The sequence below is a fragment of the Capricornis sumatraensis genome, chromosome 8 (genome assembly GCF_032405125.1).
Source record: "Capricornis sumatraensis isolate serow.1 chromosome 8, serow.2, whole genome shotgun sequence".
NCBI lineage: Eukaryota > Metazoa > Chordata > Mammalia > Artiodactyla > Bovidae > Capricornis > Capricornis sumatraensis.
In genome coordinates this window covers 24,093,771-24,118,823 of record NC_091076.1, presented here as the reverse complement: position 1 = coordinate 24,118,823, position 25,053 = coordinate 24,093,771, and the positions used below count along the sequence as shown (strand labels likewise).

General features: G+C 38.2%; 1 protein-coding gene and 1 non-coding gene across 2 annotated transcripts; both read right to left on the bottom strand.

Annotated features, from left to right (window-relative positions):
• Positions 1 to 7,301: 7,301 nt before the first annotated feature.
• On the bottom strand, positions 7,302 to 8,237 carry OR8D4 (olfactory receptor family 8 subfamily D member 4). Its single transcript, XM_068978259.1, has one exon. It carries the CDS (start codon positions 8,235 to 8,237, stop codon positions 7,302 to 7,304), a length of 936 nt encoding a protein of 311 aa, XP_068834360.1.
• A 15,569-nt stretch (positions 8,238 to 23,806) lies between these two features.
• Positions 23,807 to 23,913, bottom strand: LOC138084821 (U6 spliceosomal RNA). Its single transcript, XR_011145230.1, has one exon. It is a non-coding gene; the product is annotated as a U6 spliceosomal RNA (small nuclear RNA).
• Between the last annotated feature and the right edge of the window lie 1,140 nt (positions 23,914 to 25,053).

The window sequence follows — 25,053 nt, the reverse complement described above, 5'->3', positions numbered from 1 at the left end:
AATGTGTCATATTTTTCTTGCATTTTGTCAGTAGCTGTTTTAATCTGTTTCAAGGTTTTGCTATTTTATACATGTATGTTTGGCAATCTGTTGAAGTAGGGAGTAGATATTGTGATTCACATTTTGCACATGAAAAACTTAAAATTTACAAAATTTAAATAATTTTCCTGTCACATAGCCACTGTGTGACAAAGCCAGATTCAGTTCCAGTTCTGTCTGATCCAAAGATGCATTCTTTAGTAAAAGTCACAATCTGGATTCTTATTCCCACTTTTGTAGAGAGGGAAAAGAAGTCAGAGAAGCCCTAGTTATGGTCGAAATGATATGTTACATAAGCCTGGATCAAGACTCACTTCCCTAGTTTAGTTAATGCAAAAATGTTACTCTCATTGCTATGTTCCATATTTGGGAATGTTGTTCTTACTGTTGTAGCCATGCATTCCGGGAAACAAACTCACTCAGATGGACAATGCAGATAGTGGAGTGCAGGTTATTACACCGGTAGGTCCAAGGAAGAGTCTCCTCTTAGCCAAGGACCCCAACCAGTTTTTGTGAAAACCTTATATACCCTAAGTGTACGTGGCCAAAGCCACCTTCCCAAATTCCCTGAAACCAGTCTGAACAAAGGAAAAGGAAGATATAATCAAAGCTAACCCGTGATTCATATGCCTTAAGCCTAGGTAGTTAACACCGGACAATTATCAATCGGCCTGTGGTCATACCCCAATAAGCATTATAGAATGATGATTCTATTCTGTTACACAGATAATCAGGGTATTCTTTTAGGCAATGGAGAGTCTAGGTATGAGCCGTGGGGCTCTTCCTTCCTGGGACCTGGTTTTCCAGTTGGTATGTCATTTCCATAGATATTGGGCCTATAGCTCAAAGTCCACAGTCTAGCCCAAGATGGAGTCCTGCTTTCAGGATGGAGCCAGTTTTGTCTGTTTCCTCTTTCGTTACTACTTTGAATAATTGAGTAACTGGAACATTTTAGGTTCAGAAAAGTCTTAGCATTGGAAGGGATATTTAGGATGAGATAGTTCTACCAAAGCAACCTCTGGTGGCTCAGATGATAAAGAATCTGCCTGCAGTGCAGGTGACCTGGGTTCGATCCCTGGATCAAGAAGATGCCTTGGAGAAAGGAATGGCTACCCACTTCAGTTCTTGCCTGGAGAATTCCATGGAGAGGGGAGCCTGGTGGGCTGTAGTCCATGGAGTTACAAAAAGTTGGACATGACTGAGCACACACACACAGTTCTACCAAGGGCTAAATATAAACATTCTTTTCAACTATTTTTCTAGCCTGAGACCTACTGTGGATTGCCTTTTACAGCTTTGTTAAGCTCTGTCACAAAATCCATCATTACTTTGACTTTAAATGTGCTTACCAGTTGTTTTCATGTGTTTATTCTGAAACTCCGAATCCTTTATAAGATAAATGGAACTTTGAACATTTTTTTCTTGCATCTAAGATGTGATGTGTCCTTTTCTCTATGAAAATAGGCCATGAATAAGCTGTGATATTTGAAACTCTTGCTTGCTCTTAAGAATTTAATTGAGAATGACTCTTGGGAATATGAGGTAAAAGAGGTTAATTACTATTAGGATAATCAAAGACTTTTAACCCTGAAAATTAATCACAATTACAAATTTAGTTGGAGATGCCAAATACACATGTTGAGGACTCTAGGGGAATTACACCATGTTTTTGCTTTATTCAGTTAATAAAAGTTTGGTGGCCTGCTTTAGAGTTTCAGAGAAACTGAAACCCAGAAAACTTTTGAGGGAGTCCCCTAGTGGCTTAGTGGTGAGGATTCCAAATTTTCACTGCCATGGCCTGGATTCAGTCCCTTGTCAGGGAACTGAGATCCCGTAAGCCACACAGAGATGTTAAAAAAAAAATTTTTTTTTAAACTTTCCATTTTGTATTGGGGTAATCCCAATTAACAATGTTTTGATAGTTTTAAGCGAACAGGGAAAGGCCTCAGCCATACATATACATGTATCCATTCTCCTCCAAACTCTCCTCCCATCCAGGTTGCCACATAACTGCTGAGCAGAGTTCTTTGTGCTATGCAGGAGGTCCTTGTTGGTAGTCCACTTTAAATATAGCAGTGTGTACATGTCCATCCCAAACTCCCTAAGTGTTCCTTCCCCTCCCCTTGGCAACCATAAGCTCCCTCTCTAAGTCTGTGAGTCTCTTTCTGTTTGGTAAGTTCATTTGTGTCCTTTCTTTTTAGATTCTACTTAAAAGGGATGACATACGGTATTTCTCCATCTCTGTCTGGCTTATTTCACTCAGTACGACAATTTCTGGGTCCATCCATGTTGCTGCAAATGGCATTATTTCATTCTCTTTAAAGGCTGAGTAATTTATGATGTTTTCAAATACTTGACAAAATTATGCCAGATTTTCCTTTCCCAGGAATGGGGCAATAATGGTACTTCCAATGCTCTGAAAATGAAAATGATAAGTGTGCCCTTCTTTCTCTGTTAAAATGGAAGAAAACTTTTTCGTTCTTGCCAAGACCTGTAAAGGGTGACTTTGTCTTCATTTATTATTTTCAACTATGCATACATATTCAGTCATGTTTAATTCTTTGTGACCTCATGAACTGTAGCCCTACAGGTTTTCCTGTTCATGGAATATTCTAGGCAAGGATGCTTGAGTGTGTTATCATTTCCTACTCCAGGGGATCTTCCCAACCCAGGGATTGAACATGTGTCTCTTGCATCTCCTGCATTAGCAGGCTGATTCTTTACCACTGAGCCACCTGTGAAGCATCTTTGTGTATACCTCATCCTTAAATTAGCCTAAAAATCCTTAGGTTGTGATTTGGAGTAAGTTTAGGCGCCTTTAAGTGAGCATAGACATTTTCTAGATTGATCAAATGTAATCTCTAAAAGTGGGTAGAAACCCTCCGAAGAGGCCAGACTTGGAATAGAGAGGTGTCCATGTGGCATTACTCTCAGCCAGTGGACTCTTGCATGTGTTTTTATTTTTTGTATTGTATCTCTTGTCTACTCCATTTAGCTCACATCAAATGCTTAGTTTATGGGACTCATCCCTCTGTCAAAGCCTAGACACTTTGACATTTCTACCTATTAAAAGTCAGAAATTGTTGGATTAGTTAAAAAAATATCCAACTACATTTTAATTACTGGAGACACATCTAAAATAGAAATTGTGATTGAAAAATAAAGGGAAAGAAAAGGGATACACAAGGCAACACAAACCAGCTTTGGTAATTGCATTATTGTTCTCAATCACTTTGCACCCCTTTTCTTTATAAAATGATGGCATGTCTCCACTTACACATCCCATTCTCACGCTGGCCTTGTGACATGCTTTAGAAAATTGCAGATGAATGGACCTGCAGTGCTCAAGGCTTGAGCTAAAGTTTGAGCTATTGCTCTGTTCCCTCTGTCACAGATTGGCATGTCCCAAGAAGGGGCTGCTGCTTGCTCCTGAATCCAGAATAAGGGCATATGTGGGGCAGAGACAAAGCACATAGGGAGACAGTAACATGCAGTGTGGTCGAGAAACACATCTTCTTTCTTTCTTTGTCTATCTTTTGGCTGCACTGTGTGGCATGTGGGATCTTACTCCCCAGCTGAAAATGGAACCCATGCCCCCAAAATTGGAAGCTTGGAGCCTTAACCACTGGGCGAGGGAAGTCTCTAAATCTTATTTTTTGTTAGCCAATGAAGTCTGGGGGGTTGTTTATTAATGTATCATAACATAATCAAATTGACTCCTTTGCTATTGAAAAGCAACTGCCAACTTAGAGGCCAAGCCCCCCCCAAAAATTCATCAAAAAAATGAAATAGAGATATTAATATTTTCAAATAAAAAGTAACCTGAACATGTTTATTGTCAGCACATCTGCATAAAAAACTAAAGATTATTATTAACATTGAACAATAGAAGTTTAGATATGCAGAAAGAAATTAAGAACAACATAGAAATTAAATATATGAACAATGTGAATTTAGAATTTACAAAATAATTATAGTGTTTTCATAAAGTTTTAAATATATAATAAGAACTCATCATAATAATAATGTGAAATGGAATTAAGGACATACATATGTCAATATGTGATGATATTACATGTAAATATGTTTGATTTTCTAATTAAAAATTTAAATTTTCAGATTGGATACAAATCCCAACTATACACAGCTACAAGAGACCTTAAATATGAGGCACAGGCTTGTTGAAAGTGAAAGAACTGAAAAAGGTATATAATGCAAACTCTAAGAAAAAAAGCAAGTGTAGCTATGTTAATGTTAAACTAGACTATATGACAAGAGCTATACTGGAATATTCTGAAATATAAGAATTCTAAATCTGTAGCTACCAAAACTATGACATCAGAATATACAAAGCAAATGCTGACAGTGCTTGTAGGAGAAATTGACAAATTCATATTTGCAGAGGGAAGTTTAATAATACTTAAGAGATAAGATGGCTTCTTCAGCAATAAAAAGCAGACCAAGCAAATAGTAACAATGAATAAGATTTGAATAATACAATTAATAGTTTGATTCAACTAATATACAGGATATTTCAACCAAGAGTGACAAGATAAAGAGGAGATTTGCATAATGATAAAGGGGTCAAACCTAAAGAATACATAACAATTGTTATTGTGTATGGGCCTATCTACAACAGCAGAGTGTCAAAATATGTGAGGCAGAAACCAATAGGACTGCAAGGAGATATAGATGAGTCCACTATTTTATTTGAAGAATTAAAAAACCCTCTATGAGAAATGAAGAAATCCAACAAGCCAGAAAAAGTATATAGTTGAACTCAATAGCACCACTAATCAACCAGGTGTAATTTACATCTACAGACTATTTCAACCTCAGACAGAAAAATACACATTCTTCTGAGGCTCACATAGAACTTTCTTCAAGATAGACTACATTCTGGACCATAAAACACACCTTAACAAGTTTAAAAGATACAGAAATTCTACACGTTTTCCCCCATACAGTGCATTATCTTGGTTTACTATATAAGAGTTTATTAGTGAAAACCATAAACTTTTTCATTATGTTTAATTCAAATATTTTCTAAGGAAGAAATTAGAGGCATCTGGTTTACAGCCTAGAAAGAAAAAAACAACTCAAATAAACTTGTAAAATATTGCATATGTACTGGTCACACAGGAAAAAGCAGGATGTTTAGGTAAGTCTGTAAAGGTATAATCTCCTAATCTAGATTCTAAGTTTTATCCTTTGATCACCAGAGACCAAATACTGGGACTGTATTAGTTTTGCCTTTTGCTCAGTCTTCTTCATTAAATTGCATTTTAATTTAATACTGGCCTTTTATAAGCCAGTTATTAAAATTAAAGTTCTTCCTCATTTATTACAAAGTTGTTGTAATGATTTGTACCATACTGTTCAATGTTTCCTGTGCAGATTTCTATTAAAAAAATCTCTTTTGAATAAAATAAATAAGAGGAAAGAGTTTGTCATACTAAAAGAATTTAGTGTGTTTTTGTTTATGATATAACTATACAATATTTCAAGATTTTGTTTCTTTCTGCTTAGATTCAAGGAACTGAATTTCTAAAGGATAGGAATTGAGTTTAAATCACAGGAATGATATTAAACTTTAAGTTGAAAATATTTGCTACTTCTTACTCTTATACTGATTTTACCTTTTATTAGTCTTGTGTGTAAATATATTTAGTAATCTGAATGTATAACATACCATATATATACATACAATCTTTGTTGTTCAGTCACTAAGCTGTGACTGACTCTTTTCAACCCCATGAACTGCAGCACACCAGACTTCCCTGTCCTTCACAATCTCCCAAAGGTTGCTCAGTCTCATGTCAATTGAATTGGTGATGCCATCCAACCATCTCATTCTCTGTCATCCCCTTGTCCTCCTGCCTTCAATCTTTCCCAGCATCAGGGTCTTTTCCAATGAGTTGGCTCTTTGCATCAGATGGCCAAAGGATTGGAGCTTCATCTTCACCATCAGTCCTTCCAATGAATATTCAGGACTGATTTTTTTTAGGATTGATCTCCTTGCTGTCCAAGGGACTCTTCTCAAAAGTCTTCTACAACACCACAGTTCAGAAGCATCAATTCTTTGGCATTCAGCCTTCTTTATGGTCCGGGACAGTATCCTGTGGGGTCACTGCTCTTTTCTCCTGGGTCCTGGTGCACAAGGTTCTGTTGTGCCCTCCAAGAGTCTATTTCCCAGTTCTATGTAAATTCTAGCAGCTGTATAGTGGGATTAATGGTGACCGCCTCCGAAACAGCTTATGTCATACCCAAGTTTGCTGCACCCAGAGCCCCTGTCCCTGTAGCAGACCACCACCGACCTGTATCTCCATAGGAGATGCTCAAACACAGTCTGTCTCAGTCTCTATGGGGTCCCTGGGTCCTGGTGCACACAAGGTTTGTTTGAGCCCTCTGAGCATCTCTGGCGGGAATGGGGCTTGATTCTAAACTCGAATTCACCCCTCCTACCATCTTGCTGGGGCTTCTCCTTTGCCCTTGGACGTGGGGTATCTCCTCACAGCTGCTCCAGTGCCTACCATCTTACTGGGGTTTCTTTGACTGTGGATGTGGGGTATCTCCTCTCGGCCCCTCCAGCTGCTGAAGAATTGATGCTTTTGAACTGTGGTGTTAGAGAAGACTCTTGAGAGTCCCTTGGACTGCAAGGAGATCCAACCAGTCCATCCTAAAGGAAATCAGTCCTGAATATTCATTGGAAGGACTGATGTTGAAGCTGAAACTCTGATACTCTGGCTACCTGATGTGAAGAACTGACTCATTTGAAAAGACCCTGATGCTGGGAAAGATTGAAGGTGGGAGGAGAAGGGGATGACAGAGGATGAGATGGTTGAATGGCATCACTAACTCAATGGACATGAGTTTGAGTAAACTCCGGGAGTTGGTGATGGACAGGGAGGCCTGGTGTGCTACAGTTCATGGGGTTGCAAAGGGTCGGACATGACTGAGTGACTGAACTGAACTGAACTGAACTTCTTTATGGTCCAACTCTCATACCTATACATGACTACTGTAAAAACCACTTTACTTCCTTTCAAATTATTTTTAAAGACTCAGGACATAAATACAAGCAAGCACGTATGATTATGAACACATAAATAAATCTTAATGTGGGTGGGATGGGGAGTGAGAGGGAGATCCAAGAGGGAGGGGATATATGTAAACATACAGCTGGTTCACTTTGTGCAGCCAAAATCAACACAATATGGTAAAACAACTATACCCCAATAAATTTTTTAAAAATATTTTCATTATGAAGATATTTTTCTTCTTAAGAGTTTGATCAATGAGTTTTTTACTTCCTTGTTCCTCAGACTATATATCAGGGGATTCAACATGGGAATCACATTGGTATAAAATACTGAGGACACTTTCTCCTGGGTGAGTGAACTGCTGGAAGTAGGTTTGAGATACATGGACATGAGAGATCCATAAAATACAAGAACTGCTGTCAAGTGGGAGCTGCAGGTGCTGAAGGCTTTGGACCGACCTTCTTTAGAATGGATGTGGAAGATGCTGGAGAGGATAAAAGCATATGACGTGATGATGGTCATGCTGGTGGCTACCATGTTAAATCCTCCAATGACAAAAATCAAAAGCTCATCAATATAAGTGCTGGAACAGGAGAGTTTAATGAGAGGAACGATGTCACAGAAATAATGTTTAATGATGTTTGATTCACAGAAAGTCAACCTTAACATAAAGCCACCATGAATCATAGCATCAGTAAAACCTACTGAGAAGACAGCAGCCACCAGCAGAGAACAGACCCTGGGGGACATGATGACACTGTAGAACAGGGGGCTGCAAATGGCGACATAGCGGTCATAGGCCATTGCTGCCAGCATGTAGCACTCAGAAATGATGAAAATACAGAAGAAAAACAGCTGGGTCATACATCCAGAATAGGATATAGCTTTATCTCTGCCTAAAAACCCTGCCAGCATTTTGGGGGTAATGACAGAAGAATAGCAGAAATCTATAAAAGACAAACTACTAAGGAAATAGTACATGGGCTTGTGGAGTTGAGAACTCAACCTGATTATCGAGATCATGCCGAGGTTTCCCATTGCTGTGACTACATAAATCCCTAAGAAGAGGCAGAAGAGAGGCAGCTGAAGCTCTAGTTGGTCAGTTAATCCTGCAAAAAGAAACTCAGTCACTGTGGATTGATTTCCTACACCCATTCTCCCCTGAGAACTCTGTGGAGATAAGGAGAAGAGTCAAATTAAAGAGGTGATAAGAGTCAAATTAGACCAGCAGTCCCAGTCCCTCTCCAGTTCTTCACAATCCAGATATTCTCTCTGTGAAAACACTGAACCTCAGTTTTCTTACCCTTTGGCACTAAGCCTGTGCTTCCACTGATGGGTAGCGACCCATCAAAAGTCAGGTCTCAGATAAAACAGAGTAAGCATCCTCTCCCTGTAGATTTTGTGTGCTCAGGAGCTTCAGTTGTGTCTGACTCTCTGCGATCCCATGAACCGTAGCCTCCCATGCTCCTCTGTCTATATGATTTTGCCAAAAAGAATACTGGAGTGGGTTGCCATGCTCTCCTCCGGGGGATGTTCCTGACCCAAGGATCAAACCTGCGTCTTCTGCATTGCAGGCGGGTTCTATACCTGCTGAATCACTGAGGAAGCCCCTATAGATTTTAGGAACCATACATAAATTTTCACATCCTCCTTACTGTCTCAAATTCTTTTAGCAAAGTATAGAACCCTTAACTTCAGCATTAAAAATAAGTCTAATGCTAAAGAACATTGGAGAGTTTTTCTAAAGCACATCAGTTGAAAAGGCACATAAAGAAGAGCTATGTGCTTAGAAAACACTTCTGCTAATAACATAGTTGCCTAGGGCTGAAACTCCCTCCAGGATTTCTTATAGAGAAGGTATTTATTGTTAAAACTAATTATAATGTCCACATCAAGGTTTTCAAGGATGTTTAGGAGTATTAATCCCAGGGTGTACATGAAATAAGTGTGTTAGAATCATAATGGTTTCAGACATGCAGAATTACATAAAGTTAAATACGTTTTGTAACTAAGACTACTTCAGATTCTCCGGGATAGCTCTACAACAAGCAATTTTTTCCAAACTAAATTGACGATAGAACCCCTTTCCACTTTAAAACAATCATATTGTAGCTCCAGTGTGGCTCAGAACATGTTTCAGGAAACTGTATTTTCATTTCTGCTATTCTATGGTAATCTAATCACAAGCCGATTTCCAGGTAGAAAGCATATTCTTCTAATACTTCAGTAAAGCTTGATGATGGTGGAATGGCAGCACTCTCGCAAATGTTTCTGCCTTGTGAACCTCTGTCAACCCTCTGAGCTAAGCCTACCTGTATCACCAAGGTTACTGAATAAGACAACACACCACTGCTAGTGCTGCCACTTGCGGATTTCAGTTTGCTTCCTGTCTTTCACTCGCACTTCCCCCAGAAAGAGGCAAAGAGGGCACTCGACTTGGAGATGCCTGTCCTGGGGTCAACAAAGTCCTTATCTCTGAAAAATCAGACCAGTTTCCTTTTGGTGTTGGGCTGCTCACAGTCTGCAGTCTTCTATCCACCTAGAGGTTATACAGTGCAATGCTCAGACATCTGGTCTATCATCTTCTCAACCTGCCAGGCACAGATCTGCTTTTCTCCCTGGCTCTTAAAGAAACTCTTATGTCTCTTACCTCCATCCATTCCTGCCATATTAGGACAGAGCACACTTCCTTTGGTCACATGCATCCCCAAATCTGTTTAAAACAAAGGAGCTTCCTAACACTGAACAGCTGTCCTCTGAGCAAGGTGGCCAGATTTTATAGAACACGTGACTTTTGCATCTGCTCTTCTTTTCCTGTCCTGAGGGATGGAGACAGGTGAACCGTGTGCAGAAGAGAGATTGTCCAGTTGCCCTGAGTCTGATGCTAAAACACCCGTGAGTCCTCCTTTCCCTTCAGTTCTTGCCAACTAACACACAGGTGTAGCCTAACAGAAATAGAAAAGGAATGTTCAAGAAGACCCAGTGCTCAGCTTTTTGCCTATAAGGTCTTTTCAAGCATGCCTTCAGAATGCCCTGAGTGTCACAAACTCACTAACCACTCTCCTCATGTGTCTAATTCTCCCACATGCCCTCTGATTTTTACTGAGCTCTCGATCACAGTGAAATGCTTGCCATTCTGCCCGTGTTCCTTGCTCTGTTCTTCCCAAACATTTCTGTGCTGTGGATCCTTATTACTCAACATGGAACATCACTAATACCACTGGGGATCTGTTGCATGGTCTCAGGTCCTAAGCCAAACCAACTGAGTCAGGATCTGCATTTTAGCAAGATCCCCACGTGATGTGTGAGCACATTAAAGTTGGAGGGGTGCTATTCTAGGTTCCTGTCTCCTAGAGCTGGAACCATTTCACTTTGTTCATATTTTCTCCTCCGAACCTCTCTCTGCTTCTTTTCTGTGCCAGAAAGCGTTATAGGATCATTTAAAGCACATTCTTGAAAACGTCCTCTCAAGAAGGGCCTTTTGGATGGAGGATAGAGCTGCACCATTTTACATTTCAGTGTTTTTTCACCTTTACATAGTCTCAGAGATTCCATGGCAGTGTAATAAGCATTCCAATGGCTTATTACAACTCATAGAATTGGGATGTTTTGTTTGTAGGAAGAATTTTTATACAGATTACATCTTAATCTACATAAAAATGAATAATGATAACCGGCATTGACTTTATTTAACCATTACTACTCATGTGAAGAGTTGACTTATTGGAAAAGACTCTGATGCTGGGAGGGATTGGGGAGAGGAGGAGAAGGGGACGACAAAGGATGAGATGGCTGGATGGCATCACTGACTTGATGGACGTGAGTCTGAGTGAACTCTGGGAGTTGGTGACGGACGGGGAGGCCTGGCGTGCTGCGATTCTTGGGGTCGCAAAAAGTCGGACATGACTGAGCGGCTGAACTGAACTGAAGCAGTAAATTCTACTAGGCCTGGGTTGAAGTTTTTTATGTTGTATGTTTGACCCCCCCTTGAAATGATCTACACTGACTCAGCTCATTCAGGTCTTATGTAAATTTTGGATTCAAAGCAATTTAGCAATTTTTTTTTTTCAGTTTAGCAAATCAGAAGGTAAGTTTATAAACATTTCCATGTACCATACTGTGCTATTAAAACTATGACAATTGATAGTATTTTTTCAAAGGTAGTAAAGTCTAGATCAGCATTGTTTGATAGAAAGATAATGCAGTCACAAGGGTGACTTCTTAATATAATGTCCTAGAAGCCCCCCTTTTTTTTAACAAAGCAAAAGCAAATAGCTAAAGTCAATTTACTACTATATTTAATTTAATATATACAGAAAATTACATTTAATGCAATGATATAAAAATTCTTATGAGGTATTTAATATTTTTTGTATAAATCTTTGAAATTTATAATGTGACTCAGATGCTAAGGAATCTACCTGCAATGCAGCAGACCTGGGTTTGATTTCTGAGTTGGCAAGATCCCCTGGAGATGGGAATGGCAACTCACTCCAGCATTCTTGCCTGGACAGAGGAGCCTGGTAGGCTATAGTCCATGGGGTCGCAAAGTCCATGAGTGACTAACACCGATTGACTTAACAATACACCTCAAATCACACTACATTTCAAATGCTCAGTGGCCACATGCAGCTAGTGGCTATAGCATTGAACAGCTCAGGTCTAGAATATAATTTAAAAAAATTTGATTTGATTTTTAAAAATTGTCTCCCTTTAAAGAAGGAAACCATTAACACAGAGTGGCAGAAAGAACAATAAATCATGAGTCAAATATATTTTGTTTCAATACTACCTCTAACACAGTGTAACGTTTGACTCAGCAGAGAATCTCTGAGTTTCATGTTTTAATCTATAAAAAATAATAAATACTTATAAAGATGGCCATGCAAATTAAATAAGACATTTTTTTGCATTGTCCATTGTGTGTAAAAATATTTCTAGTATTGTAAATCCTACTTTAGAGGCTGATGACTTCAGAGGTTAATTCACACATTAGACCCTAGGCTAGTCAGATAAGGAGTCTGAGTCTGAGATAGGTGTCCACAGCCTCTTCTCTTCCTTCCTGTGTCTTGGTGGCCTGAACCTTCAGCTTGTGGGAAAACCAGGAGTTAATTTAAAACCTGTTTATTTTAATACCTATACAACATGAGCATTGTAATTGTGAAACTCACCTTCCTCCTTGTTCTCATCACTTTAAGAATAAAGATGAGTCAGTTGTATCTTTTCATCTTGGCACGAAGAAGAAGCAGGTTTAAGTGAATGTGACTTCTGTTCTCAGTTCAATTATTTTATGCCTAGAGATATAAAAAGCAAGCATCCCCCAAGGGATTCTGATCTCTGGGGTTTGGTGGCTGGTATATTTGTAAGAATATATCCTATCATATTCTTTTTACATAAGGAAACCTAGCCGTGTAATATCACATTTCAGGTTCATTGTTAATTAGTGTAGCCCCAAATCAGAAATATACTTAGGGTACATAATGAAGAAATAGAATGTATGAGGAAAAGAATGTAATACTCTCATAAGTATTTTAAACTGTAGTGATAGGTTTTCAGTCATATTTTTTAAAGACATGGATAAAATTTTAATTTCTTTTTTTTAAAAATTATTTTTAAAATTTATTTTAATTGGAGGCTAATTACTTTACAATATTGTGTTGGTTTTGCCATACAGCAACATGAAACCGCCACAGGTATACACGTGTTCCCCATCCTGAACCCCCCTCCCTCCTCCCTCCCCATACCATCCCTCTGGGTCGTCCCAGTGCACCAGCCCTGAGCATCCTGTATCATGCGTTGAACCTGGACTGGTGATACATTTCACATATGATAATATACATGTTTCAATGCCATTCTCCCAAATTTAAAAGGTATAAGAATAATTCAAATATTACATAAATTTGTTCCTACTCCAAGATATTTGAAGCTAATTTTTTTTTCTTAAAATTCTTTCAGGGGGGAGGTCCTAAGATGGCAGAGGAATAGGATGGGGAGACCACTTTCTCCCTCACAAATTCATCAAAAGAACATTTCAACGCTGAGTAAATTCCACAAAACAACTTCTGAATGCTGGCAGAGGACATCAGGCACCCAGAAAAGCAGAACATTGTCTTCAAAAACAGGTAGGAAAAAATATAAAAGACAAAAAAAGAGACAAAGGAGGTAGGGAGGGAGCTCCATCTTGGGAAGGGAGTCTTAAGAAGAGAGAAGTTTCCAAACACCAGGAAACACCCTCGCTGCCGAGTCTGTGGTGAGCCTTGGAAGCACAGAGGGCAACATAACAGGGAGGAAAAATATATAAATAATTAAAACCAACAGATTATGAGCCCAACAGTAACTCCCCCAGTGGAGAAGCAGTGCAGACACCTGCATCCGCCACTAGCAAGTGGGGGCTGGGCAGGGAGGCACGGGCTGCAGTGCCTTTTAAGAATTGGGCCGGAACGCCCCGAGCATAACCAGAGGGAACTAACTTGGGCTAGCAAACCAGACTGTGGGATAGCTATCACGCAAAAAACTCTAACATAAGGCACCGCCAGGACTGTGCACAGAACAAAGGACAGAACAGAAATAGCTGGCTGCAGACCATCCCCCTCCGGTGACAGGCAGCCAGAGCTGTAAGGGTTGGATGGGGGCAATTGCAGCCCAAGAGAATTACCTACCAAACTGCAAGCAGGCTTCTTTGCTAACTAACACTTCTTGGGGTTCTGGACAGTCATCATCCGCCTGAGAAGGGATGCCAGTGGTACACCCAGAAAACTGAGCAGCAGGGATGGGAAAGGTGATAAGTCGCAGTGACTGCGCTCGCCAAACACCTGAGCTACTCAGACCTGGGAAGGGCACAAAACGCAGGCCCAGCCGAATGCCTCTGAGGGCTACCTGAGTGCCGAGCCTGAGTGGCTTAGACCGGGGAGGTGCATGCAGCCTAGGGCCGGTCTCAGACGGTTCCCGGTGGAGCAACATAGAGCCTGAGTGGTGTGCGTCATGAGCAGGGGCAAGCCCAGCATGGCTGAGACACTGCAAGCACACACCAGTGTTATTTGTTTGCAGCATCCCTCCCTCCCCAGAGCGCGACTGAACAAGTGAGCCTGCCCACACCACCAGAGAAAGTCCCAGATATATCTTTACTATTTTTACGATCATTCCTTTTTTGTTGTTGTTGATGTTGTTGTGTGATTGCTTTTTCTTCTTTTCTTTTTTTTTAACAAATTTATTTTAAAGTCCTCTATTTCTCCTTTAATTTTTATTTTTATAATCTACTATTACTTTTCAAAAAAAAGACCCTATTTTTAAAGCAAACGCTGTATATATATTTTTGTGTTTTTTTTTTTTAAATAATTCTTGTGTTTTTTTTCTTCTTCTTCTTCTTTTCTGTAATATTGTATTTTTTGAAAATCCAACCTCTACTCTAGGTTTTTAATCTTTGCTTTTTGGTAGTTGTTGTCAATTTTGTACATTTAAAAACCCAATCTTCAGTACCCAATTTTACCTGAGAGCGAGATTACTGGCTTGACCACTCTCTCCTCCTTTGGACTCTCCTTTTTCTCCACCAGGTGGCCTCTGTCTCTTCCCTCCCCCTTCTCTTCTCTACACAACTCTGTGAATCTCTGTGTGTTCCAGACGGTGGAGAACACTTAGGGAATTGGTTACTGGCTGGATCTGTCTCTCTCCTTTTCATTTCCCTCTTTTATCCTCCTGGCCACCTCTGTCTACTTCCTCCCTCTCCTCTTCCCTGTATAACTCCGTGAACATCTCTGAGCGGTCTAGACTGTGGAGCACACATAAGGAAGTGATTACTGGCTAGCTTGCTCTCTCCTCTTTTGATCCCACCTCATCTCATTCCAGTCACCTCTAACTCCCCCCTCCCTCTTCTCTTCTCCATGTAACTCAGTGAACCTCTCTGGGTGTCCCTCAATGTGGAGAAACTTTTCATCTTTAACCTAGATGTTTTATCATCAGTGCTGTATAGATGGAGAAGTCTTGAGGCTACTGTAAAAATAAAACTGAAAACCAGAAGCAGGAGGCTTAAGTCCAAATCCTGAGAACATCAGAGAACTCCTGACTCCAGGGAATATTAATCGATAGGAGCTCATCAAATGCCTCCATACCTACACTGAAACCAAGCACCACCCAAAGGCCAACAAGTTACAGAGCAAGACATACCATGCAAATTCTCCAGCAACACAGGAACACACCCCTGAGCTCCAATATACAGGCAGCTCAAAGTTACTCCAAAACCATTCACATCTCATAACTCATTACTGGACACTTCATTGCACTCCAGAGAGAAGAAATCCAGCTCTACCCACCAGAACACTGACACAAGCTCCCTTAATCAAGAAACCTTGACAAGCCACTGATACAACGCCACCCACACTTAGGAAACTCCATAATAAAGAGAACTCCACAAATTCCCAGAATACAGAAAGGCCACCCCAAACGCAGCAATATAAACAAGATGAAGAGACAGAGGAATACCCAGCAGGTAAAGGAATAGGAGAAATGCCCACCAAACCAAACCAAAGAGGAAGAGATAGGGAATCTAAATGAGAAAGAATTCCGAATATTGATAGTGAAAATGATCCAAAATCTTGAAATAAAAATGGAATCACAGATAAATAGCCTAGAGACAAGGATTGAGAAGATGCAAGAAAGGTTTAACAAGGACCCAGAAGAAATAAAAAAGGGTCAATATATAATGAATAATGCAATAAATGAGATCAAAAACACTCTGGAGGCAACAAATAGTAGAATAACAGAGGCAGAAGATAGGATTAGTGAAATAGAAGATAGAATGGTAGAAATAAATGAATCAGAGAGGAAAAAAGAAAAAAGAATTAAAAGAAATGAGGACAATCTCAGACTCCAGGACAATATGAAATGATCCAACATTCAAATTATAGGAGTCCCAGAAGAAGAAGACAAAAAGAAAGACCATGAGAAAATCCTTGAGGAGATAATAGTTGAAAACTTCCCTAAAATGGGGAAGGAAATAATCACCCAAGTCCATGGGACCCAGAGAGCTCCAAATAGGATAAACCCAAAGTGAAACACCCCAAGACACATATTAATCAAATTAACAAAGATCAAACACAAAGAACAAATATTAAAAGCAGCAAGGGAAAAACAACAAATAACACACAAGGGGATTCCCCTAAGGATAACTGCAGATCTTTCAATAGAAACTCTTCAGACCAGGAGGGAATGGCAAGACATACTTAAAGTGATGAAAGAAAATAACCTACAGCCCAGATTACTGTACCCAGCAAGGATCTCATTCAAATATGAAAGAGAAATCAAAAGCTTTACAGACAAGCAAAAGCTGAGAGAATTCAGCACCACCAAACCAGCTCTCCAACAAATGCTAAAGGGTACTGTCTAGACAGGAAACACAAAAAAGGTGTATAAACCCGAACCCAAAACAATAAAGCAAATGGCAACGGGATCATACTTATCAATAATTACCTTAAACATAACTGGGTTGAATGTCCCAACCAAAAGGCAAAGACGGCTGAATGGATACAAAAAGATCCCTATATATGCTGCCTACAAGAGACCCACCTCAAAACAAGGGACACATACAGACTGAAAGTGAAGGGCTGGAAAAAGATATTCCATGCAAATAGAGACCTAAAGAAAGCAGGAGTAGCAATACTCATATCCAATAAAATAGACTTTAAAACAAAGGCTGTGAAAAGAGACAAAGAAGGCCACTACATAATGATCAAAGTTTCAATCCAAGAAGAAGATATAACAATTATAAATATATATGCACCGAACATAGGAGCACCGCAATATGTAAGGCAAATGCTAACAAGTATGAAAGGGGAAATTAACAATAACACAATAATAGTGGGAGACTTTAATACCCCACTCACACCTATGGACAGATCAACTAAACAGAAAATTAACAAAGAAATGCAAGCTTTAAATGATACAATAGAGCAGTTAGACCTAATTGATATCTATAGGACATTTCACCCCAAAACAATGAATTTCACCTTTTTCTCAGGTGCTCACAGAACCTTCTCCAGGATAGATCACATCCTGGGCCATAAATCTAACCTTGATAAATTCAAAAAAATTGAAATCTTTCCAAGCATCTTTTCTGACCATAATGCATTAAGATTAGATCTCAATTACAGGAGAAAAACTATTAAAAATTCCAACATATGGAGGCTGAATAACACACTGCTGAACAACCAACAAATCACAGAAGAAATCAAAAAAGAAATCAAAATATGCATAGAAATGAATGAAAATGAACACACAACCCAAAACCTGTGGGACACTATAAAAGCAGTGCTAAGAGGAAAGTTCATAGCAATACAGGCATACCTCAAGAAACAAGAAAAAAGTCAAATAAATAACCTAACTCTACAACTAAAGCAACTAGAAAAGGAAGAATTGGAGAACCCCAGAGATAGTAGAAGGAAAGAAATCTTAAAAATTAGGGCAGAAATAAATGCAAAAGAAACAAAAGAGACCATAGCAAAAATCATCAAAGCCAAAGCTGGTTTTTTGAAAGGATAAATAAAATTGACAAACAGTTAGTCAGACTCATCAAGAAACAAAGAGAGAAAAATCAAATCAATAAAATTAGAAATGAAAATGGAGAGATCACAACAGAAAACACAGAAATACAAAGGATCATAAGAGACTACTATCAGCAATTATATGCCAATAAAATGGACAACGTGGAAGAAATGCACAAATTCTCAGAAAAGTACAACTTTCCAAAACTGAACCAAGAAGAAATAGAAAATCTTAACAGACCCATCACAAGCATGGAAATTGAAACTGTAATCAGAAATCTTCCAGCAAACAAAAACCCAGGCCCAGACGGCTTCACAGCTGAATTCTACCAAAAATTTTGAGAAGACCTAACACCTATCCTACTGAAACTCTTCCAGAAAATTGCAGAGGAAGGTAAACTTCCAAACTCATTCTATGAGGCCACCATCACCCTAACACCAACACCTGACAAAGATGCCACAAAAAAGAAAACTACAGGCCAATATCACTGATGAACATAGATGCAAAAATCCTCAACGAAATTCTAGCAATCAGAATCCAACAACACATTAAAAAGATCATACACCATGACCAAGTGGGCTTTATCCCAGGGATGCAAGGATTCTTCAATATCTGGAAATCAATCAATGTAATTCACCACATTAACAAATTGAAAAATAAAAGCCATATGATTATCTCAATAGATGCAGAGAAGGCCTTTGACAAAACTCAACATCCATTTATGATAAAAACTCTCCAGAAAGCAGGAAGAGAAGGAACATACCTCAACATAATAAAAGCTATATATGACAAACCCACAGCAAACATTATCCTCAATGGTGAAAAATTGAAAGCATTTCCCCTAAAGTCAGGAACAAGACAAGGGTGCCCACTTTCATTATTCAAAATAGTTCTGGAAGTTTTGGCCACAGCAATCAGAGCAGAAAAAGAAATAAAAGGAATTCAAATTGGAAAAGAAGAAGTAAAACTTTCACTGTTTGCAGATGACATGATCCTCTACATAGAAAACCCTAAAGACTCCACCAGAAAATTACTAGAGCTAATCAATGAATATAGTAAAGTTGCAGGATATAAAATCAACATACAGAAATCCTTTGCATTCCTATACACTAATAATGAGAAAGTAGAAAAAGAGATTAAGGAAACAATTCTATTCACCATTGCAACGAAAAGAATAAAATACTTAAGAATATATCTACCTAAAGAAACTAAAGACCTATAGAGAGAAAACTATAAAACACTGGTGAAAGAAATCAAAGAAGACACTAATAGATGGAGAAATATACCATGTTCATGGATCAGAAGAATCAATATAGTGAAAATGAGTATACTACCCAAAGCAATCTACAGATTCAGTGCAATCCCTATCAAGCTACCAGCGGTATTTTTTCACAGAGCTAGAACAAATAATTTCACAATTTGTATGGAAATACAAAAAACCTCGAATAGCCAAAGCAATCTTGAGAAAGAAGAATGGAACTGGAGGAATCAACCTGCCTGACTTCAGGCCCTACTACAAAGCCACAGTCATCAAGACAGTATGGAACTGGCACAAAGACAGAAATATGGATCAATGGAACAAAATAGAAAGCCCAGAGATAAATCCATGCACCTATGGACACCTTATCTTTGACAAAGGAGGCAAGAATATTCAATGGAGTAAAGACAATCTCTTTAACAAGTGGTGCTGGAAAAACTGGTCAACCACTTGTAAAAGAATGAAACTAGATCACTTTCTAACACCGCACACAAAAATAAACTCAAAATGGATTAAAGATCTAAATGTAAGACCAGAAACTATAAAACTCCTAGAGGAGAACATAGGCAAAACACTCTCCGACATACATCACAGCAGGATCCTCTATGATCCACCTCCCAGAATACTGGAAATAAAAGCAAAAATAAACAAATGAGATCTAATTAAAATTAAAAGCTTCTGCACAACAAAGGAAACTATAAGCAAGGTGAAAAGACAGCCTTCTGAATGGGAGAAAATAATAGCAAATGAAGCAACTGACAAACAACTAATCTCAAAAATATACAAGCAACTCCTGCAGCTCAATTCCAAAAAAATAAACAACCCAATCAAAAAATGGGCTAAAGAACTAAATAGACATTTCTCCAAAGAAGACATGCGGATGGCTAAGAAACACAAGAAAATATGCTTAACATCACTCATTATTAGAGAAATGCAAATCAAAACCACAATGAGGTACCATTTCACATTAGTCAGAATGGCTGTGTTCCAAAAGTCTACAAGCAATAAATGCTGGAGAGGGTGTGGAGAAAAGGGAACCCTCTTACACTGTTGGTGAGAATGCAAACTAGTACAGCCACTATGGAGAACAGTGTGGAGATTCCTTAAAAAATTGCCAATAGAACTGCCGTGTGACCCAGCAATCCCACTGCTGGGCATACACACTGAGGAAACCAGAATTGAAAGAGACACGTGAACCCCAATGTTCATCGCAGCACTGTTTATAATAGCCAGGACATGGAAGCAACCTAGATGTCCATCAGCAGATGAATGATAAAGGAAGCTGTGGTACATATACACAATGGAGTATTACTCAGCCATTAAAAAGAATCCATTTGAATCAGTTCTAATGAGGTGGATGAAACTGGAGCTGATTATACAGAGTGAAGTAAGCCAGAAAGAAAAACACCAATACAATATACTAACACATATATATGGAATTTAGAAAGATGGTAATGATAACCCTGTATGAGAGACAGCAAAAGAGACACAGATGTATAGAACGGACTTTTGGACTCTGAGGGAGAGGGAGGCGGTGGGATGATTTGGGAGAATGGCATTGAAACATGTATACTATCATGTAAGAAACGAATCGCCTGTTTATGTTTGATACAGGATACAGGATGCTTGGGGCTGGTGCACGGGAATGACCCAGAGAGATGATATGGGGTGGGAGGTGGGAGGGGGGATCAGGATTGGGAACTCATGTAACCAGTACAGTATTGTAAAGTAAAATAAAGTAAAAATAAAAATTAGAAAAAATTAATAAAAAATAAAAAATAAGATAAAAAATAAAATTCTTTCATTGAAATATAGTGTATTTACAGTGTTGTATTAGGTTCAAGTGTACTGTAGTTATTTAGTTATTATGTGTATACAAATATATATTTTTTCAGATTCTTTTCAATTATAAGTTATTTCATAATATTGAATATAGTTCCCTGTGCTATACAGTAGTTCCTTGTTCATATATAGTAGGCAGTGAAGTGAAGTCGCTCAGTCGTGTCTGACTCTTTGCTACCCCGTTGACTGTAGCCTATCACGCTCCTCTATTCATGGGATATCCCAGGCAAGAATACTGGAGTGGGTTGCCATTTCCTTCTCCAGAGGATCTTCCCAACCCAGGGATCAAACCTGGGTCTCCTGCATTGTGGGCAGACGCTTTACAATCTGAGCCACCAGGGAAGTCATATGTAGTAGTAGGTATCTGTTAATCTCAAACTTTTAATTTTTCCCTCCCTCTCCTTTGGTAACCATAAGCTGTTTTCTATGTCTATTTTGTAAATAAGTTCACATGTATCATATTTTTTAGATTCAAGATATAAGTCATATTATATGATACTTATCTTTCTGTATCTGACTATTTCACTTTGAATTATAATCTCTGGGTCCATTCATGTTGCTGCAAATGGCATTATTTCATTTTTTTATGGCTGAGTAATATTCCATCATATTTGTGTACCACTACTTCTTTCTCCATTCATCTGTCAATGGACATTTAGGTTACTTTCATGTCTTGGATACTGTAAATAGTGCCACTATAAATATTGAGTTGCATGTATCTTTTTGAAGCATGATCTTCTCTGAATATATGTCCAGGAGTGGGACTGCTGGGTCATATTGTAACTCTATTTTTAGTGATTTTAGGGAACCTTCATATTGTTCTCCATAGTGGCTGTACCAGTTTACATTCCCACCAACAGTGTAAAGGGTAGAATTTCTATTCTTAATAAATAGTTCACAAATAAGAAACAAAACTGCAAAAATGATAATGCATGGAACATCTGTGAAAACAATAAACAAACACCACTATCAATATGAATGTCATGGAAGAATTTTTAAGGCAAAAAATAATTACCTTCAATAATTTTAAAAGTGCATGTTAAAATCAGACTTCTAGAATATTCAATTTCATTTCAAAATGAAAATGATGTAAAGATTGATAATTATTGTTGGCAAAAATATGGTGAGATTGAACATCTCACATACATCAATTGGAATAAATTTTCTTAAAATAAATAAATATAAACAATAAATATATAATATATATATATAACAAACATTCAGTAAAATTTTCATATCTGAGAGTATGCATACATATATCAATTGGAATAAATTTTTTGAAAATAAACATATAAAAAGCTTTCAGTAAAATTTTCATATCTGAGAGTTCTAAAACATCTACAAATTTGAGAATTTTATGCACTATATACTTTGGCTTATTGATATGCATAAAATATTGTCCAATACACAGATGACCTTAAAAATCTTTAGCAAGGACAATGATACAAAAAGCAATTGGTTGGGAACAATAAATTCAGATTGAGGAGCAGCAGGTTTGTGGTAGTTGGCTGAACTCTTACTTTCTCAGTGAACACTCACATTGATTTATTTTATGCATTTAAATCTTTGACCTGTATGGTAATTGAGAAACATTATAAAATAGGGTAGGAGAAAGATAGGAAAACAGATAACTGGAGACAAATAATTGCAAATTTAATTTTTGAATTATGGTGCCATGATATGGTGATGTGGAAAAATCTTTAAAGCCAGAGGGAAAGCAGTTCATTTATCCTACAGGGATGGTTTACTCAAGCCATTGCCCTTCCATGCTCTGGTTCTTGGTGTGGTCTCCAGTGACATTTGACTTTGGAGAGCACCGGGCAGGTTTGCCTGCGCCATACCTGAAATTTGCCTCCTGTTCTGCCAATAATCCCTCTGCACTAAAATTAGCCAAGTTCCATTCCCCAAAGGCCTCTCAAGGGCTCAGCAGAATCTTTACACTCAAACATTTTGACCCATATTTATAAATCTATATTTGCTATTGGCATATCTTAAATGGGAAGCTGTAGGTAAGTGAACCACTGCTATTTTGTGTGTTCTTTCGCTTTTTCTCATCCATTTGGAGATGTAGATCCTGAAATTTCCATTGAGAGGATATGATGTAGAGCATGGTCTAGTCTGTGCTACTAACTAACCTTCAGAATTTAGCAAGTCATTTTTCTTCTCTGAGCCTCAACTCTGCTGGAGTGACTTTGCATTAAAGTCTAAGACCATTTTTCATTCTGCGGTCTCTCTACTTTTAGGATGAGAAATAAGATTTAAAATTAGACTATTTCCTTTTTTTTGTAGGTTTTATTATTTTTTAGTTGGAATATAATTGCTTTACAATGTTGTATTAGTTTCTACTGTACAACAAAGTGAATCAGCTATATGAACATATATATATGAATGTATGTATATCAGCTATATATTCCCTCCTTCTTGGAGGTTCACTTAAATGGAGTGAGTAGACAAAAGGTTTAAGTATCTATAATTCCACTAACCAAGGAGAATTCACAAATTTTAAATGTTTACTTAAATAGGGTGTTCAAATGGCACAGCTAAGCAGTACTAATGCCTTTTTTATTTCCTTACTCCCCTGCTTGTTAACTCTATCTAAAACAGGAACTTCTTAACCTGACATTTACCTAAAGCTGAAGTTATGAGCTGAGTCCTCTGTCTACTTTTCCTATGTTATCTCTTACTGCTATTTCTATTTCAAGAAAGACATTCTGACTCTATCCAGACATTCCCTCTACTGTCACATCTCTGTGACATTCTTTTTCTTTTTTTTTTGTGGTTTTCCATTTACTATCTTTATATTTGACAACATTATATAAATCTTTAGACTAGATTTTTGTTTTAAAAATATTTATCTATTTTGGCTGCACCGGGTCTTAGTTGCAGCAAGGGAACCCTTAGTTGTGGCAAGCGGGATCTACTTCCCTGATCAGGGGTCCCCTGCATTGGATGCAAAGAATCTTAGCTGCTGGACCACAGGGGAAGTCCTAGAGTAGATTTTCCAAAATTATTTCTCTAATTATCTTCTTACAAAAATATAAAAAAGCTAAACAAAAACAGTTACACAGTCATTATACAAAATGTATTCTATAAGAATATGGAATGCTTCATGAATTTGCATGTCATCCTTGCACAGGGGCCATGCTAATCTTCTCTGTATCATTACAATTTTAGTATATGTGCTGCCAAAGCAAGCACTCTGTATTTTCTTAATGTTTCTTCCCACAGAAATGCATCATTTCTCTCCCTCCCTGTTTCTGAGCTAGGAATACTTTCTAAATTTCAAGATACAGCTACTCTTTATTTACATTCAAGATATTGTTATCTAGTGTTCTTCTAGGCATTAGGCTTAAAGCTTTCTATACATTGTCTAATTTAATGCTTAAATCAACCCTACAGGGGAAGTGTTCCTGTCCTTTTTTGCAGTATTGAAAACTGCAATGTAGGCACCATTGCCCACACCATACAGACTAGATTCAGAATAATTCAGATTCTTTAACCAGGAGATCACAGTTTATGAGTCCAAAATCTAAGGTCTACTGGTGATGTGGGGAACACGCTTTCCTCTCTTTCCAAGCTGGTTTTTATAGTGTTGGCGAAAGTTATGGCTATTGAGCATCATAGGTATCTGGAAGTAGAGATCCTAAAGTGAATGAAATAGCCTTCTCTCCTTGAGGTCTCACACAGTTGCTCATTTCTTCAAGGAGAATGTATTTTTTCTCCTCCCAATAGCACTGTATCTATAACATTTTAAAGACATGTATCACATTTTAAGTTTATTTAAAATTCTTATTTTGTTCTTAATTTACAAAGTGATTTTCTTATCTTTCCATCTAAAATAAGATACAAGAAAGTAGAGATATTACATATTACTTCTTCACTCTTTTTGTAGTTGTTAGTACTCTTTGCTTACATAAAATATTCTGAGAATAAATGATCACTGATTGGAGTGAATGGAAAATTCACAAATGTATGCCTAGTGATGGTTTGGTGGTTTAGTCGCTTGGTTGTGTCTGACTCTTGTGACCCCATAGACTGTAGCCTGCCACTCTCCTCTGTCCAGGGGATTTCCCAGGCAAGAAGACTGGAGCAGGTGGCCATTTCCTTCTCCAGGGGATCTTTCTGACCCAGGAATGGAACCCAGTTTCCCTGCATTGCATGTTTGCCTAGAATTATACCTAAAAATACCTAAAAATGTATGCTGAAGAACAATCCACTATGTCAGTTAAAAATCTAAAATTTACATTTACAGTGCTAGATATATCTTAGTGAATTTCCCATTTAGAAATGTTTCAGGTATGACAAATGAGAGTAAACTCTTTCCTATCTTAGGCTCAT